The sequence below is a fragment of the Lissotriton vulgaris genome, chromosome 1_2 (assembly GCF_964263255.1).
Source record: "Lissotriton vulgaris chromosome 1_2, aLisVul1.2, whole genome shotgun sequence".
In the NCBI taxonomy this organism is placed as follows: domain Eukaryota; kingdom Metazoa; phylum Chordata; class Amphibia; order Caudata; family Salamandridae; genus Lissotriton; species Lissotriton vulgaris.
In genome coordinates, this window is record NC_141686.1 from 296,834,923 (window position 1) to 296,849,322 (window position 14,400).

The 14,400-nt window shown below is 48.7% G+C and overlaps 1 protein-coding gene across 2 annotated transcripts in view; it reads right to left on the reverse strand.

Annotated features, from left to right (window-relative positions):
- Positions 1-14,400, reverse strand: part of TCIRG1 (T cell immune regulator 1, ATPase H+ transporting V0 subunit a3) — a 151,071-nt gene that overhangs the window by 114,050 nt on the left and 22,621 nt on the right. For both annotated transcript variants that reach the window (XM_086953278.1, XM_086953279.1), the window contains exons 2-6: positions 13,028-13,150; positions 10,052-10,130; positions 9,097-9,326; positions 8,349-8,440; positions 131-257 (exon numbers count right to left, since the gene is read on the reverse strand). In XM_086953278.1, the coding sequence (XP_086809404.1) occupies positions 131-257; positions 8,349-8,440; positions 9,097-9,326; positions 10,052-10,130; positions 13,028-13,144 (645 nt within the window). In that variant the 5' untranslated portion in view covers positions 13,145-13,150. The remainder of the gene's footprint in view (positions 1-130; positions 258-8,348; positions 8,441-9,096; positions 9,327-10,051; positions 10,131-13,027; positions 13,151-14,400) is intronic.

Sequence of the window (14,400 nt, forward strand, 5' to 3'; positions counted from 1 at the left end):
AAGTGTCCCTTGGGCTCGACAGAGTGCAGCAGCATGCCCCAGTATTTGAACCCCGAGTGGAAATGAACTTGCGCCAAAAAGCTCACTCACCACTCAGAAAGCGCACTCAGTGCTGAGGACGTGCACTCACCGTCACTGGGTCCGGCATGGCTTCCGACATCTCCACAAAGTTCGCCATCAGGTAGCCACGGCAGGCCCGCCACAGGAGCCGCTCAAAAGAGTTCACCTTCCACGGGTGGATCACGCCTGCCACGAAGCTGCAGTATAGGGGCGAGAGACAGACAGATAGACAGGCATAGGGAGGGAGTTAGAGCGAGATAGAGGAGGGGGGGGAGAGAGATGGGGGAGGAGAGAGAGGGAGAGGGGTAGAAGAGGAGAGGGGTAGAAGGGGAGAGTGGGAGAGGGGGAGAGTGGGAGAGGGGGAGGTAACAGTCAATAGCACAGCAAAAATAAAATCATAAACTGTAACATTATTTACAAAAGTTAAACTCCTAAAGGCTTAGATAGGACATTCATTTCTCACCCACAGTGGTCCACTGCAAAGCTAAAAACATTTTTTTTTTAAAGTGGGCTAGAGAAGGAAACTACAAGGACGGGTTAGAGGGCTGAAGGTCATTGTGGAAACCAGCTTGTTGAAGGGGAGGGCAGGGGGGGGGGGTGGATGTCGAACAAACCCCATCCGAAAAGACGGTTCCTGTGAGGAATTCACATGCTGCCCTGGTTACAGTCTGGGCAAACTGAGAGGTCTTCTAGTTGGGTCTGTTGCTTACCACAGGTGATACCTAGCCAACAGTACTGCGCGCTTCAACTGGATAACCAAGTTGCCCCCTCTAGGCGCTTGATTCTCAGGGTAAGAAGGATGAACGCTTACTCCAGGAGGTGGCGGGGTAAGAAACTTAGCTTCATAAAGAAACAGTTAATAACACTAAACCATCTGAATGTCCAACCAGTACTATATCTCTAAAGACGAAAAAGAAATTATTAACAGGGAAGTAAAACAGGACGTACAGGCATGAGCATCTAAGGCCGTGGATATGGCCGCTAAACGTCTTGGCAGGGAGTATATACGCGAGACCATAGAGAAAGGGGACACAATGACTATCATATGGACAAGTATCAAACGCGTTGGCTAGAGGGTAACTCGATTACTCAATGCTGGGGTCTCATTCAATAGATTTGACTACAGTCAACATTTAGATCTTGGCAAGCGGTTACTCCTTCACAGCGGTGAAGGATATCCTGCCCACTGAAATACTCATACAGGGCAGGAACAGCACAACCCTACCTAAGTGAGTCCCTCACAATTCAGACCCGAAGCAAAATTATATACATGAGGCTGACCATGCTGGGGATAGCGGATTTCAATCCTGTTTGGGCACGAAATGGGGAATCCATAACTTGCAGATTGTGTACCTACAAGAAGAAATCCTGGCTGCACCTTCTCTGTTGCTGCCCAAACCTCAACAACGACCGCCGGCGACTGCTGCACCCAATTTGCCTCAGTACGAATATTAAGTCTTGTAGCGAAGCATCAGCATTACGTCTGTCTAATACCAGCACAATGATCCTGGCAAGACTGGCGAAATTCATCCACCAAATCAGGCTGGCCTTAAAAGCGGTGGGCCACAGCGGACGGGATCCATCTACGCAGCTCCATTGACAGTGTCCCATTTGCACGTCCCCTTCCAAGAAAACAATGCACCTAGTAAACTCAATGCACCACTGAGAGTAGCTTATGCGCTCACCTGCAACAGACTAACTCCAAGGCACATAAGTTAGGGAACGGACAATCATGCGGGTCTCAGTCATCCAAATAAAATACTTAATGCTAGTAAATAATGTAACCAATCACAGTCCTGATTTTAGCACTAGCTTTTAAATTTAGCTTTTTCAGTATCTATTTTTTCTATATACAAGAAATTGTTTCATTGTTGATTTTAATTAATTATACAGTCAATAAAAAATAAATGCCAGCTGAAATACAAATCCCCTTATATCCGATGGATTTATATTTCTGCCAGGTCACCAGCTGAACTTCCATCTACCCTCAAGACACCTGTGCTCCGCCTCACTGACCCTCACTCACGTTCCCACGCGTTCATTGCAGCAGCAGCAGCGGCCGGTCTTTCGACATCACCGACAAGACGTGGAATGACCTCACCTCCACATCCTAACGACGCCTTCCCGGCGGTCTTCAGAAAGCGACTCAAGACCTGGAATGACCTCCCCCTCCACCCTCACCGGCGGTCTTCAGAAAGTGACCCAAGAGCTGGAATGACCTCCCCCTCCACCTCCGAACGGCACCCTCACCGGCGGTCTTCAGAAAGTGACCCAAGAGCTGGAATAACCTCCCCCTCCACCTCCGAACAGCACCCTCACCGGCGGTCTTCAGAAAGCGAATAAAGAGCTGGAATGACCTCCCCCTCCACCTCCGAACGGCACCCTCCCTGGTGGTCTTCAGAAAGCAACCCAAGACCTGGAATGACCTCCCCCTCCACTTCCGAACAACACCCTCCCCGGCGGTCTTCAGAAAGCGACTCAAGACCTGGAATGACCTCCACCTCCGAACAGCACCCTCCCCGGCGGTCTTCAGAAAGCGACCAAAGAGCTGGCTCTTTGACGCAGAAACCTCAGCACCTAGATACCCCAAATTGAAACCGCTTTGGGAATTAAATGAGAGCGAATGGGGGATTTGCTGGGTGTTGCCCCACCAGACTCTGTTCAATACACCATCTGGGAAGGATCGAACGGGTCTCTTAAGGGTTTTGAAATGGGGCGTGGGACTTGGGTTAACAAAATGAATGGGTCAGCACCTTCAAAGGCGCCCCCCAAAATTTAGTAGCCTGCACCTCGAATATGGGCTGGTCACAGTCAAGATGTTCTGTTGGCCCGACACCCAAGGGAAGGAGTGTTCACAGATTTGGCCTTTCCTACCTGGGAAATGGGATTTAGGGCCCAAGCACACCTTCAGAAACCTGGAGCGAGTCTGCAGACAATGGCATACAATCCCAGGCCCAGAGTAAAGAAGAAGAAACTGGTGTCCTTGCGGTGCTTGGTGGGAACGGACACGCTTGTGGAAGAGGTGTGGCGCAGTGGCCTGGGTGCCTGACTCCGGACCACAGGGTTCACAGTTCGATCCCAGCCACTGGCGGCAGCATAGCCCAGCACCATGTAACTCTAGGCAATAGCTTGCTTAATCTTCCCAATGGCTCCCAGTGCCGGGACACCTCTCTGGAGGTAGCTCAGCGCTTTACAAATGCTGGCATGTACATTTATTTATTGAATGTGCCAGGAGACCCTGCGACGGTGCCGGCTCGCCACAGATGTCAGCAGGAAAGCGTCTCTTCAGCTCCATAATCGCAGGTGATGATCCTGGTCAGCTGGCTCTTGTGCAGGCCTTCCTTCCTACCAGAGGTCTGCTCCTCTCCTCACTGGGCACGTCAGCTTCCTCTAGTACTTGTCAGTCACAGGAGCAAGGCTTACCCACAGTGCGTAAGTAAGAGCCACCAGCTGCGGGTGTCCCTTTGAAGCATACCTTCCAACCCCAGTGTGCAGTGAGCCGAGGGTTGCGGCTCAGGGGCACCACTAGGTCTCCCACTTTGGAGCCACTGGTGGTAGGCCACAGCCAAGTAAACTGCAAAGATGTCTCAAAGTTCAAAATCTTTGTTCAGTCAGGAGTAGGTGCACCCTTGGTCTTCAACCTGATCTTGGTGGACTTTTCCAGGCACGTAGTGTCAAGCCAGGCCAGTCATATCTAGAGCAGGGGTTCCCAACCCAGGGTGCCCGGATCCCCAGGGGGTGCGAGATGCCATTTCAGGGGCTGTGCCAAACAGGGTAAGTGTGTACTAGATGCAGAACAGGATTCCGGCAGGACTTCAGTAAGGGGGTGAGGGGGTGAACAATAATCAAACATTTTCTAGGGGTGCGGGCATAGGCAAGGTTGGGAACCCCTTATCTAGAAGGGGACTTGTGGCTCAGAGCTTGAATGGACCAATCGCAGCACTCAGACAGCCGGGCACTGGTAAGCGCTGTACATAAAGGAGTGGAGGAATGTCACAGGAGAGCAGATGCTTGGTCTATGAAGGAAGGGATGATGATGCACCCCCCAACTCATAAGGAGGGCACCGCATACGTTGCCATAGCTTTATTTGTTTGCAGGTTTAAAGGACGTAGACCACGTCATAGACGATATACTTAGAAACGACCCGAGCTACAGATGAAGAGCCTATACATGGCTGTTGTAAATAGAAGCCTGGAGCCTGGTATCATTTAGGTTGCTTTATTCATTATAGTCAAGTCTTCAAGATGTTAACAATAAGATGTAGAGAAGACCCACCAGGAGTGACCACCTTGCACCAGGCTAAGCCCCAAACACTCCATGATGTCACCAAAGGTTCTAGTGGTGACATCATGTGAATGACCATGAAATCCCACAGGTAGAAAAGAGACAGGCTAAATACAACAATGGCATTAACAATGGGATGTTGGCATCTTTCGAGTGTTTAACATTGTGGATAACTTCACGACTATTGAACGAGGAAAGGGTTCTCATCTCAGGTTTACGGATTGTTAAGGCTTCGCGTCGTCACACTTTACATCTAGTAGCCATATTATCAATACATCACATCTGGACTACATTATCAAAGTCAAAGGTTTAGAGTGCTAGGGTAACCGATGAGGTAATGTTTAGGGCTAAGGTAAAGAGAGTAATGCTAAGGTTGAGCTAAGTTTTACACTTCTGCTGAGGGGTAAGGTTAGACTCAGAAAGGGGGAGGGTAACATAAGGGTGACTACTAGGCCTAAGTAAGTGGTAGGCCAAGACGAAGGCCTAGTTTTAGGGTTATCTGTACTTCGTGAGAAGGTCAGACTAAGGTTAATATTTTAAGTTGGCAACAGGGTAAAGCTTACAGTGCGGTTAGGTGGGTGGAGAGACACATATAGTGACATTGCAAACAAGCACTGCCAATGCATCTCACCTCGAAGACCTATTGGCTTTGCCAAGTGATTGTAGCCATTGTGTGTCACATATCTCAGGATTTAAAAAAGCCTTGGACACGTTTTTTAGGCCTGTGCAGCACGCATGTGAGCACACCTGAAAAGTGAAAAGGATGTTTTTCTTTTTAGTTACCGATCAAAGTTGGATTGGAAACTAAAAAGGAGAGGGGGGACGGGTAGAAGGAAGCAACACTGAGGGTGCCAGTGAGAGAGGCAATGGGGAGTAGCGCATAGGCGAGAGCAACAAGTAGGGAGGGGGGAGCAGCAGAGGTGTGACAGAGCAACACAGGGTGCAGGTGGAGGGAAGTGCAGGCATGAGACCGTTGGAAAACACATGCAAACTCATGGAGTGCTAACACTGATGAAAAACACATGCACACTCATGGAGTGCTACCACTGATGAAAAACACATGCACACTCATGGAGTGCTAACACAGATGGAACAATAAGTTCTTGAAAACCAAGCGGTGGAAGCAGGGAAGGGAACCGATCAAAAGAGTTATGAAGCTGTAGCACTCAATGTCAGGGACAAACATAAGATTGACAAGCTGGGACACCAATAAGAAGCAGGGAAAGGGGAGTGACCAGGAAAGCCAACCAGCAATGGGCGGGCTCCAAGCCCCCGAATGTTCCTAATGAGCTCTGACATGTCTCAAAAGACAGCGCATGAGCGATCTGGTAGGCTCGACCAAAAAGGCGCTTACTGGTGCAATGGTTATAGTGCTGATGTAGTGCGAGTATGCCCTGAACAGGACCACATAAAGGCGGATGTTGTAGAAGATGACACTACCACAGCTGGGCTTTCGAAAGGGGATCCTGAGAAGGGGAAGTGGTCGGCTGTTGGGTCAACCGTGACGAGGAACGCCTGCAGGGAAACTACTGCTTTGCGTAACTGGCATGCCATATCTCAAAGGGGCTCCAGCCATTTGGTGCACAAGTCCCTGGCCGCACTCACCCGAAAACACAACTACACATTATAAACACGAGAAAAGGGAGAGACACCAGCCGAGGGGGGCAGGTGAACAGTAAATGGGGTGGTGGTGGTGGTAGGGAGCCTGAACCTACAGGGGTACAGTTAAAACAAACCACGGCCAGTGACCAGACAGTGTAGAGTAAGGGGCAGCGGGCACATGTTTAGGGTCGAATGCACCCTAAGGGGAGTGCGCCTTATCCGGCTTGTACATTGACTGGTCCACAGGGAGAGGGCGCATTTTTTCCAAGCCATGCAGAGAACGCGTGTCACACGACAGGCACATTTACTCACCCTATAATCACAAAAAGAATATGGCCCGCTGCGAAAGGGGTAAAGAAAGGTCAACCGAATGAAACATAAAGGTACTATTTAAAAAGTAGGGAGGGTTGTTCTGGTCACGCAAGTTAAGTAAAAAATTCCACATATGTGATCAAGCGATGCTCTGAATTCTAAATGTTAGTAATTACTTTCTTTCAGGTACGTTGACCCCATTGAATGAAGACTTACATAGGGCTCTGTCACTGCTCTGTTCTGACAGAGAGCTCTGTTGGAAGACAGGCACCAGCCTTTGGAGTACTTAAGTAAGAGGCGAAACAGACATGGGCGTAACGCAGGCCCCTCCGGTGCAGGGGGCCCCAAAACCTTTAGGGGCCCCCAACCATCCAGGAGGTACCATTCGGGCCAAGGCCATTCAATATCTGTGCATTAAGCAATACTGAAGGGCCCCCCTTCCGTTCTGCGATACACAAATGGAAATCAATATATTTATTTATTTTGCACTAAAAGCAAAACATACACGTGATATTTTTTGTATGGTTTACACTTTCGAAGGCAAGATATAAGGCTTCTGAAGAAAACAAATCTGTTAGGTCTAAAATCCCAGGAGAGGTGGTTGACAATCCCCACTCCTGTACGGATTCTACGCCAGCGACTAGTGCAAGCAAGGAATCAGGGAATAACAAGCATATGGACAGAGTTAACCAGTGTTAAGGAAAACAAGAAAAAAAGGTAAAAAAAGAGATTCACAATCAGATTGCATTGCAAACCCCGGTACTGTCCATGATGTCAGAGAACATTTGGTCGCTAGCCCTTTTTAAAAAAACGTTTAATTTACAAATGAACTGCTTATTTACAACGCTACAAACGACTTTTCTACAAAGAGATTTCCATGCTCCAAGTTTAAATTGATCGAATACTAGGCCCAAGAATAAACAAAACATTTACTCCCCATTTAAATCACAACTTTTAAGAGTTGGGAGTAAACCCCACATGCAAAACATTTCTCAACAGCTCGGAGATCCCCGCTTCTAGATTTTTCGGACAGTCTTATTCTCAAAAATAAGTCGGGTTCTTCTCTGGGGAAGGGCTGAGTCCAGTTTGTGCTTCCGCTTCACCCACTGGAGGTTCTCCCACTTTCTTGATTTTGATACATCTGACCTCAGCGGTGAGGTTATAGGGGTACTCAAAGTGCACCCCTCTTTCTCAGAGTGGCTACAGCCCTCTCTATCAAAGCTAAGCGAGTGGCCGCAAAGGCAGCCTGATCATCTAGCCGAGAGCACAAGCCCTTTTACTTGTTCCCCAGTGAAGTGACTGCCTGCTAGCTCTCTTTACCCAATTACTGAGCTCTTTGCCTTCATCATGCCTGGGACATGGCTGAACCCAGAAACACGTGTCTAGAGATAACAGCACTACCTGGACCAACTTTGGCGAAAAACGACAGCAACTTTGAAGTAAATGTACTGCATTTACCAGAATGCAATGGGGTGAACTGTGCTGGTATGAGAGGCAGTGTGCTCGCTTCCCCACGGGACATGTTTTGATGGTTGAATGCAGCGACTGTCAGGTGTGTGTGGGGGCTGACTGGTGAGTGAGTAGAGTCCCCTGGATTCTTCATGTGGCAGCTACAAGCACATGTGGGGTTGTACCTCTGGTACAGAAGGGTCTAGACACTTATGCATTCTTTGTAGGTCTGCGTTCAACGTGTAGAATATTTCCCCCCACTTGTAATAAAGTTATTTTCTTGTGTGCAGGAAAGACCTGCCAGTACTTTTGGTTTATTACCGGTTATACACGGTTTCAGAGTTGCTGTCCTCTCCCACCTGTAGTAAGCACTGACTGCTCAGGTCTGCAACCCAGGGAGGGACAAGTGGTAAAAGAAGCACTTAGTCATGAAGTTGGAGTGCAGTGCAATGGTGGTAAATAACAAACAAGAACAGTTAGTGCCTAGTAGCTGCTGACTGTCCTGGGAACCCTAGAGATTCATCAGAGCCTTGTATCCCTGCCCGCAAAGTATGCATGGGACTGGCTCACTGAAAGTATTGAAACAGAACCAATGACACTGCACGGCTGCCCTCTGCATTCAGCTGCAGTGGAAACTCACCTAAGTTTCAGGTCCACGCGGCGCGCCACAGAAGGATCTAGAAGTGGGTCAGCGTCACCGGCGTCTGGGAGAGGAGAGTCCGTGTTCACCTGCTGCAGGAACAGAGAAAGGTGCTAATTCAGGAGTGTGGCCAAAGGGAAAACAAATACACAGGGGAACAGTAACACCCTTTGAGGAGTGACCCCTGAAAGGACAAGGCCTGTGACCGCCAAAGAGAATAATAATCCTTGAGACGGTGAGTCTTGGGGCATCCAATGAAGACTAATCTGGGGGGGGGGTGGAGGGGGAGGGACAACCAATAAGAAGAATGATGCTTGAGAAGGTGAGTCTTGGGGCATCCACTGAAGAATAATCCATGGGGGAGGAGGAGGGGGAGGCCAGGGACAACCAATAGAAAGAATGAGGCTTGAGAAGGTGAGTCTTGTGGCAACCAATGAAAGACTAATGCACGGGGGTGAGATCTGGGCAACCAATAAGAAGAATGATGCTTGAAAAGGTGTGTCTTGGGGGCAACCAATGAAGACTAATGCATGGGGGGTGAAGCCTGTGGCAACCAACAAAAATGACCCTAGAGAAGGTGAGTCTTGTGGCAACCAATAAAAACTAATCATGGGGGTGAGGCCTGTGGCAACCAGTGTGAAGAAAGATCCCTGGGAAGGCGACGCTGCATGAAGAGAGTGGGGCGAGAGGCAGATGCACCCTTTTATACAGATATCTATTTCCCCCTCTCCACCGATCCAGTCCTCACCGGATGCTCCGTAAAGCGTTGGCTCTCTCGGAGTATGTTGGCGTATTCGCGTAGCTCTCGCAACCGGTTGTGTAGGGAGTCCCGGTTGCGGCTGATCTCCCGCAGCTCCTGGGCCAGCTGCTCCGACTCCTCCTTGATCTGCATGACATCCTTGGGGGAAGGAGCCGGCGGGTTCTCGTCCTGAACGATTGCTGGGGTCTGGGCCTTTCTGAGCTCCTGGTCCAGGAAATCTGCCAAGAACAAGTTAGGTTTGGACATCTGTATCATTCGCATTGTAATCCCACAAGAGGATCCAGAGTTCATGGTACCTTTCTTGTGTGCAGCAAAAATACACAGTCCCCTCACCTCCCAAATCCCCACCCACGCACACTTATCGGGCCCGGCCTGGAGGGGCCAGACACAGTTTCACCAAAGAAGCACAAGGGGCCACACACGCGCTTCCGCCACTGTTTCCAAGTGTCAAGGAGCCTCCCTTCTGCACACGATATTCCACTTTTACACAATGAACCTAGAGCTCTGTTTCATCTTGCACTGTGTTATTCTGTTTAGTATTGCTATTTCACATATGGTACCTTATGTTCCCCAACCCTCTTTCCCCTATTCACCACTTTGTTTTAATCTTCCAATAAAGAATTGTGAAAATAACACACACCCAAACCCCCCCCCCAATCACACACTATTCAAAAAGGATTAAATCATGGTAGTACCATCAACCTTTCCCCATACACACTCATCTACCAAAGGGTTCCAATACTGGAAAGACCACCGCACACCACACACATGCCACACACACACACACACACGTGTGCCACACACCTACCTCTTCCCTCCCAAACACAATACTCTGCCATAGGGGCCCTGCTGGTAAGGGACCGCCCCACTACACCACCTCTAAGGTCCAGCCATTCCTGGAGAGAGAGAGATTATCTCTATAGTTTGTCTGTTGTTCACTTACTGAAGGTTTTCTCCATTTCATCGCAGCGTCTGACATCGGCCACATATCTCCTTTGAAATGAATTTATGTTCTGGTTCAACTGCAAAAGAAAAATATAAAACTGATTAACAAGAACACAACTGTAGCCTCCTGCAAGACATTCAATCTCATCCCACTCAGTCATCCCAGTTCAGGCAAAGCGAACAGAAACTAGAGGGGAGAAGGGGTCTCACGCCTTTTATTGCTTTGGTGCCAAGTTCCAGTACTTTTTACTAACTCGGAAAAAAGAGGGGGACACTGCTAAAAAGCAGAAAATAGAATGCTGTATAGCATTATCCCTGAAAGCTCTAAATGGATTTAATACAATTTATGGCAGATTAAGCCCTTTGCTGTAACCGTACACAGCCAAAGAACAAACGCCACCAATATATGGTGCATCTTGGGCTGAATAAGATTGAATGGATGATGTGGTCTGTATGTTCACCTCAGATTGTCGGTGCGACCCCGTCTAAGCCAGGAGGAGCTCTGGCTTGTACCGCGGCGCAATATTGGAAGGTGAGATCGCCGTGTATCTAAGCAGTCCCTTGACTCTCCACCGGACCCAGGTAACATTTGAAATACTTCCAAGACTATAGGCTAGTTTGACCAAGCATCATTTGTGTTAATTCTACATCTCTTCTTCAGTAGCAGCAGGTTGTTTTGTTCCTGTTTTGATATTGAAAATCTCCTTGAAAAAGATGGAATCAACATGTGCTGTGGTGTTAAAAAAACTGTACGGAGGCTTAACATTCCTTTCAGGAACTTTATTGCTAAACAGTTTAAGGATTCTCTGTTTAGTTTTTTTTTTTATTAACAGGAAGTCGTACTGTTTCGGTCACGATTACAGGTCGTTTGGGTAAGTGCCAGATCTTGTTTATAGTTCCGCTGGCCAGTACATGTATTACTGGCCAATCTTTGCCCGATAGATCTGCCTGGCACCCCACTCCATAATTACCTACAGGTCAGAAAAAGAAGAAACTAAGGCACTGGAGCTGCAGGTAAAGTGTTCATGCATTGTTGAAGCTAAATATGGTTTTGCTTCTTCCCACCTCTTCAGTGAAGCACTCACCCTTGTTTTCGTTGGTTTCGGCCCATAACACAAGCGCACGTATTTTCAGTTGCTCCATTCCTGTTTGTCATCACATTAGCTGGGACAGATGTAGCTTCAACCTCCGTGCCCGTTTGTCATCAAATTTGCCCATTCTTAGGTCTCGCCTATCCAGCGTGCATGCGCTACAAAGACAAAGACCTTTTGGGATCGCTTTGGCTTTTCAGCCAAACATGTGCACGTGTTCCATTACCTTCGATGGCAACGCGTGCACGTGTGGAGATTCACTTGCGGGAGCGAGCGCCACCATATGGTAACAATTATCGCTCCTGCAAGTGAAACGCGCAGGACCCCTCCTCCCCCCTGCTGCCGCGCGAGGCATGCGCTTGTCTGTCGTTGTTCCAGGATTGCCGTCTCCTTATTTCGCCTGCTAACCTTGATCATTCTAAAAAAGTTTTCCTAAAACACCTTAGCCTTTGGGAAAGGCCTTTCTTGTGTTTTGATTGCTTGGCATTCACATTCTCTCACATTTCGGCTTCCCGACATCAATGAAGCTTGTCTGCAGTGTCATTGTTTCCTCCCGCTCGTGTTGTCTACTCAGGCCTCACCTCATTTCCCCCAGGAGTCTTCTATTCCCGGCAGCATATGCATTCTTAAAGGCAGAGCCTTCCGTGCAGGAGTGAAGGAGCTCGCCTCCTTGTTTTACTCAGCTTGTACCTCCTTCACACGTCGTCGTCGTGCCAGCCGGAGGCTCTTTTTGTAGAGTTTGCTCTTGGCCGCCCCGACTGAGATTAAAAAAAATTAGCAGGAAAGGTTGTGTGACGACGACGGCAATTTGTTACATCAAACACCGGCCCTTTTCCTCAAAGCCTCTTCCCTGGGTGCTTCCGTCAGATCTGGGAGGGGATAGGGCTGCGAGGCTGCACGAGGAGGCACTACTGAACATGTTAGTCATGCGAGGGTGGATTGTAAATACAAACTCAGCTGCACAACCACTTACCACATGCAGCGTGCTCAGCCAATGGATGCATTGTGGCTCTGTACCATTTAATTCCTTAAAGCCACGCTTTCCATCGAGTCAGAAACACTGACGCACCAGCATGAAAATAGCAAAAAACACAGCTGCATTTGAATCATAGGTTTTGTTTATCAGATCAGCCTATTCTTGGACTTCTAGTTTTGGTTTAGTGTATTTATTTACTGAGGTTAGGTTTTTATAATACAAAAATGTGAACTGTTGCGTGGCCAAACACTTAGAACGTCCCAAAGACGAGACCTATTGGCTATGCCAATGCTTGTTTAAATTAAGTGTTGTAATTATGATTTGTACTTTCTTTTAAGCATTTCTTTTATTTTTTTAAATAGAATTGCTCATTTTAATCCTACTAACGCTCAATCCATTAGCAGAGCACCTGAGAGGATCGTTCACGGGAGGGGCGGAGCTAACAACCGGCACTCTGCGCATGCACATACTCTCTGTGCATGGCTCGTTACTTCAGCAGGCGCCGGCGCTGCAGCCAGTATTTGTAATGATTGGCACTTTAAGGCTGCCTCAGCCAACAGCACATCTAAAGCGTGAGTGATTATTCTGCATAAAAACACAACGGCGAGGCATTATAAATGTGGTGCTTCACTTATCCCCATCCGCTCCCTGTTTTTTCAACCCAGTGTCTTTCGCCCCTCTCCCACCCACCTAAACTCTGTTTCTTCACTACCTACCCGTGAGCCACCCCACTGGAAGGGCAAAGCCAATAGGTCTTTCATGGACGGTAGCCATTGGCTTTGCCAATGCTTATTTATGCAGTATTACCATTGCCACCTACCGCTTACATGTCTTTCTGTCTCTTCTCTCCAGCATTACAGAACACACCTTCCATGCCACAGACAGATGCTCCAGTGCAAATACTCACGTCTCTGAACTCCACCAATCCCAGCTCGCCCAGCGCGCTCACGCACTCGTAGGCCGACCCGGACTGCATGAAGAGCTGGGCCAGGCAGACCTCCTCGCTGCGGAACAGGGAGCCCATGGTGACCTGGAAGAGACAGACACCTGTGAGGGTGAGGAACACCTGAGAAGCTGTGCGGAGGCTGAAATACTGGAGCAGGGGGTGCCTTAAGAGTACGGGGTGCTGCATGGCAGGACTGAGGTGTACTGGCAGAGCTGTGTATGGGAACCAGCACAAGAACAGAGGGGGTGCTGCTGGAGTTTGTGTGAGGACCTAAGCGCAATCTGCGACTGGCCGTACCCCTGGTAGGTTCTGTCGTTCACTGCTTTTCCAGGGCCATCTCTGATCTGCACCCCATTGGAAAATCAAGTGACCTCTTTGGCCACGTGACTTCCTTGAGGTGCCATAGCGAGCAGTCGGGGCACTTCTAAAAGGTGGCGGCGGGTTACAATCTTAGATCATACACCCCTCAAACAATGTCCAGTCAAAAGCCCCATCTGTAACGAACTTGCACCAGTGGCACTTAGAAGGCAGGCGCTAGCCTGTTGTAATGGGACAGGGGGTGTACGATAGAATGGTGATCCCATGACACTCCCAGCGATACATGGCAGAACCCACACAGGTACTGCCTAATAACCATAAACTGCCCAGGGCCCAAGGAAGGACCTCACGCACGGACACACACGCCACCAGCCTTCGGTGGTGAGCCCTACAATGCACCTACTGGGTCACCCTAGATTAGAAGGGTGGGCTACGGCTGACCGGAGGGGCTTGGTCGCCAATGGTTTGTCCTGCTGACCCTCTACGGACTCAGCTCAATCTATTCTCCTCTAATTTCTCACCTCACACTTAGCTTCTCTTTCTTCCAGTGCATCCGACATGGTCTTCCTACGCAAGAAGACAAGGCTTGACCCCTCCGAACTGTTGCCACATTTTACTGCTACAGTTCTCCACCACAACACCCTCCTTTTAACTGTACTCAAGACATCGTCTCCCCTGTCAAACCTGGCTTCCTTGCTGGTCCTTCAACACCCACTGTTCTGTTCTCTTCTGTTCACCGCATTTGATATAGAATCATCCCCAGAGGACTGATACAGACGAGAAACAAACTCCAACTGAGCTCAACCAATCACTAGAATGGCCATGTTTTTAAAAGTTTTTTGAACTTTCCAAACTATGAGCTTAGCAGCTGCTTTACTCTCGATTTCTAAATTCTACATGTCCAGACATCAAACTTTCCTCGATGTTAAACTAACTTAATCAGCAGCATTCCACACAATGGATACATTATAATGTTTCTCCTTCTCTGAATATTTCAGGCTCAGGGTGGACAGAGG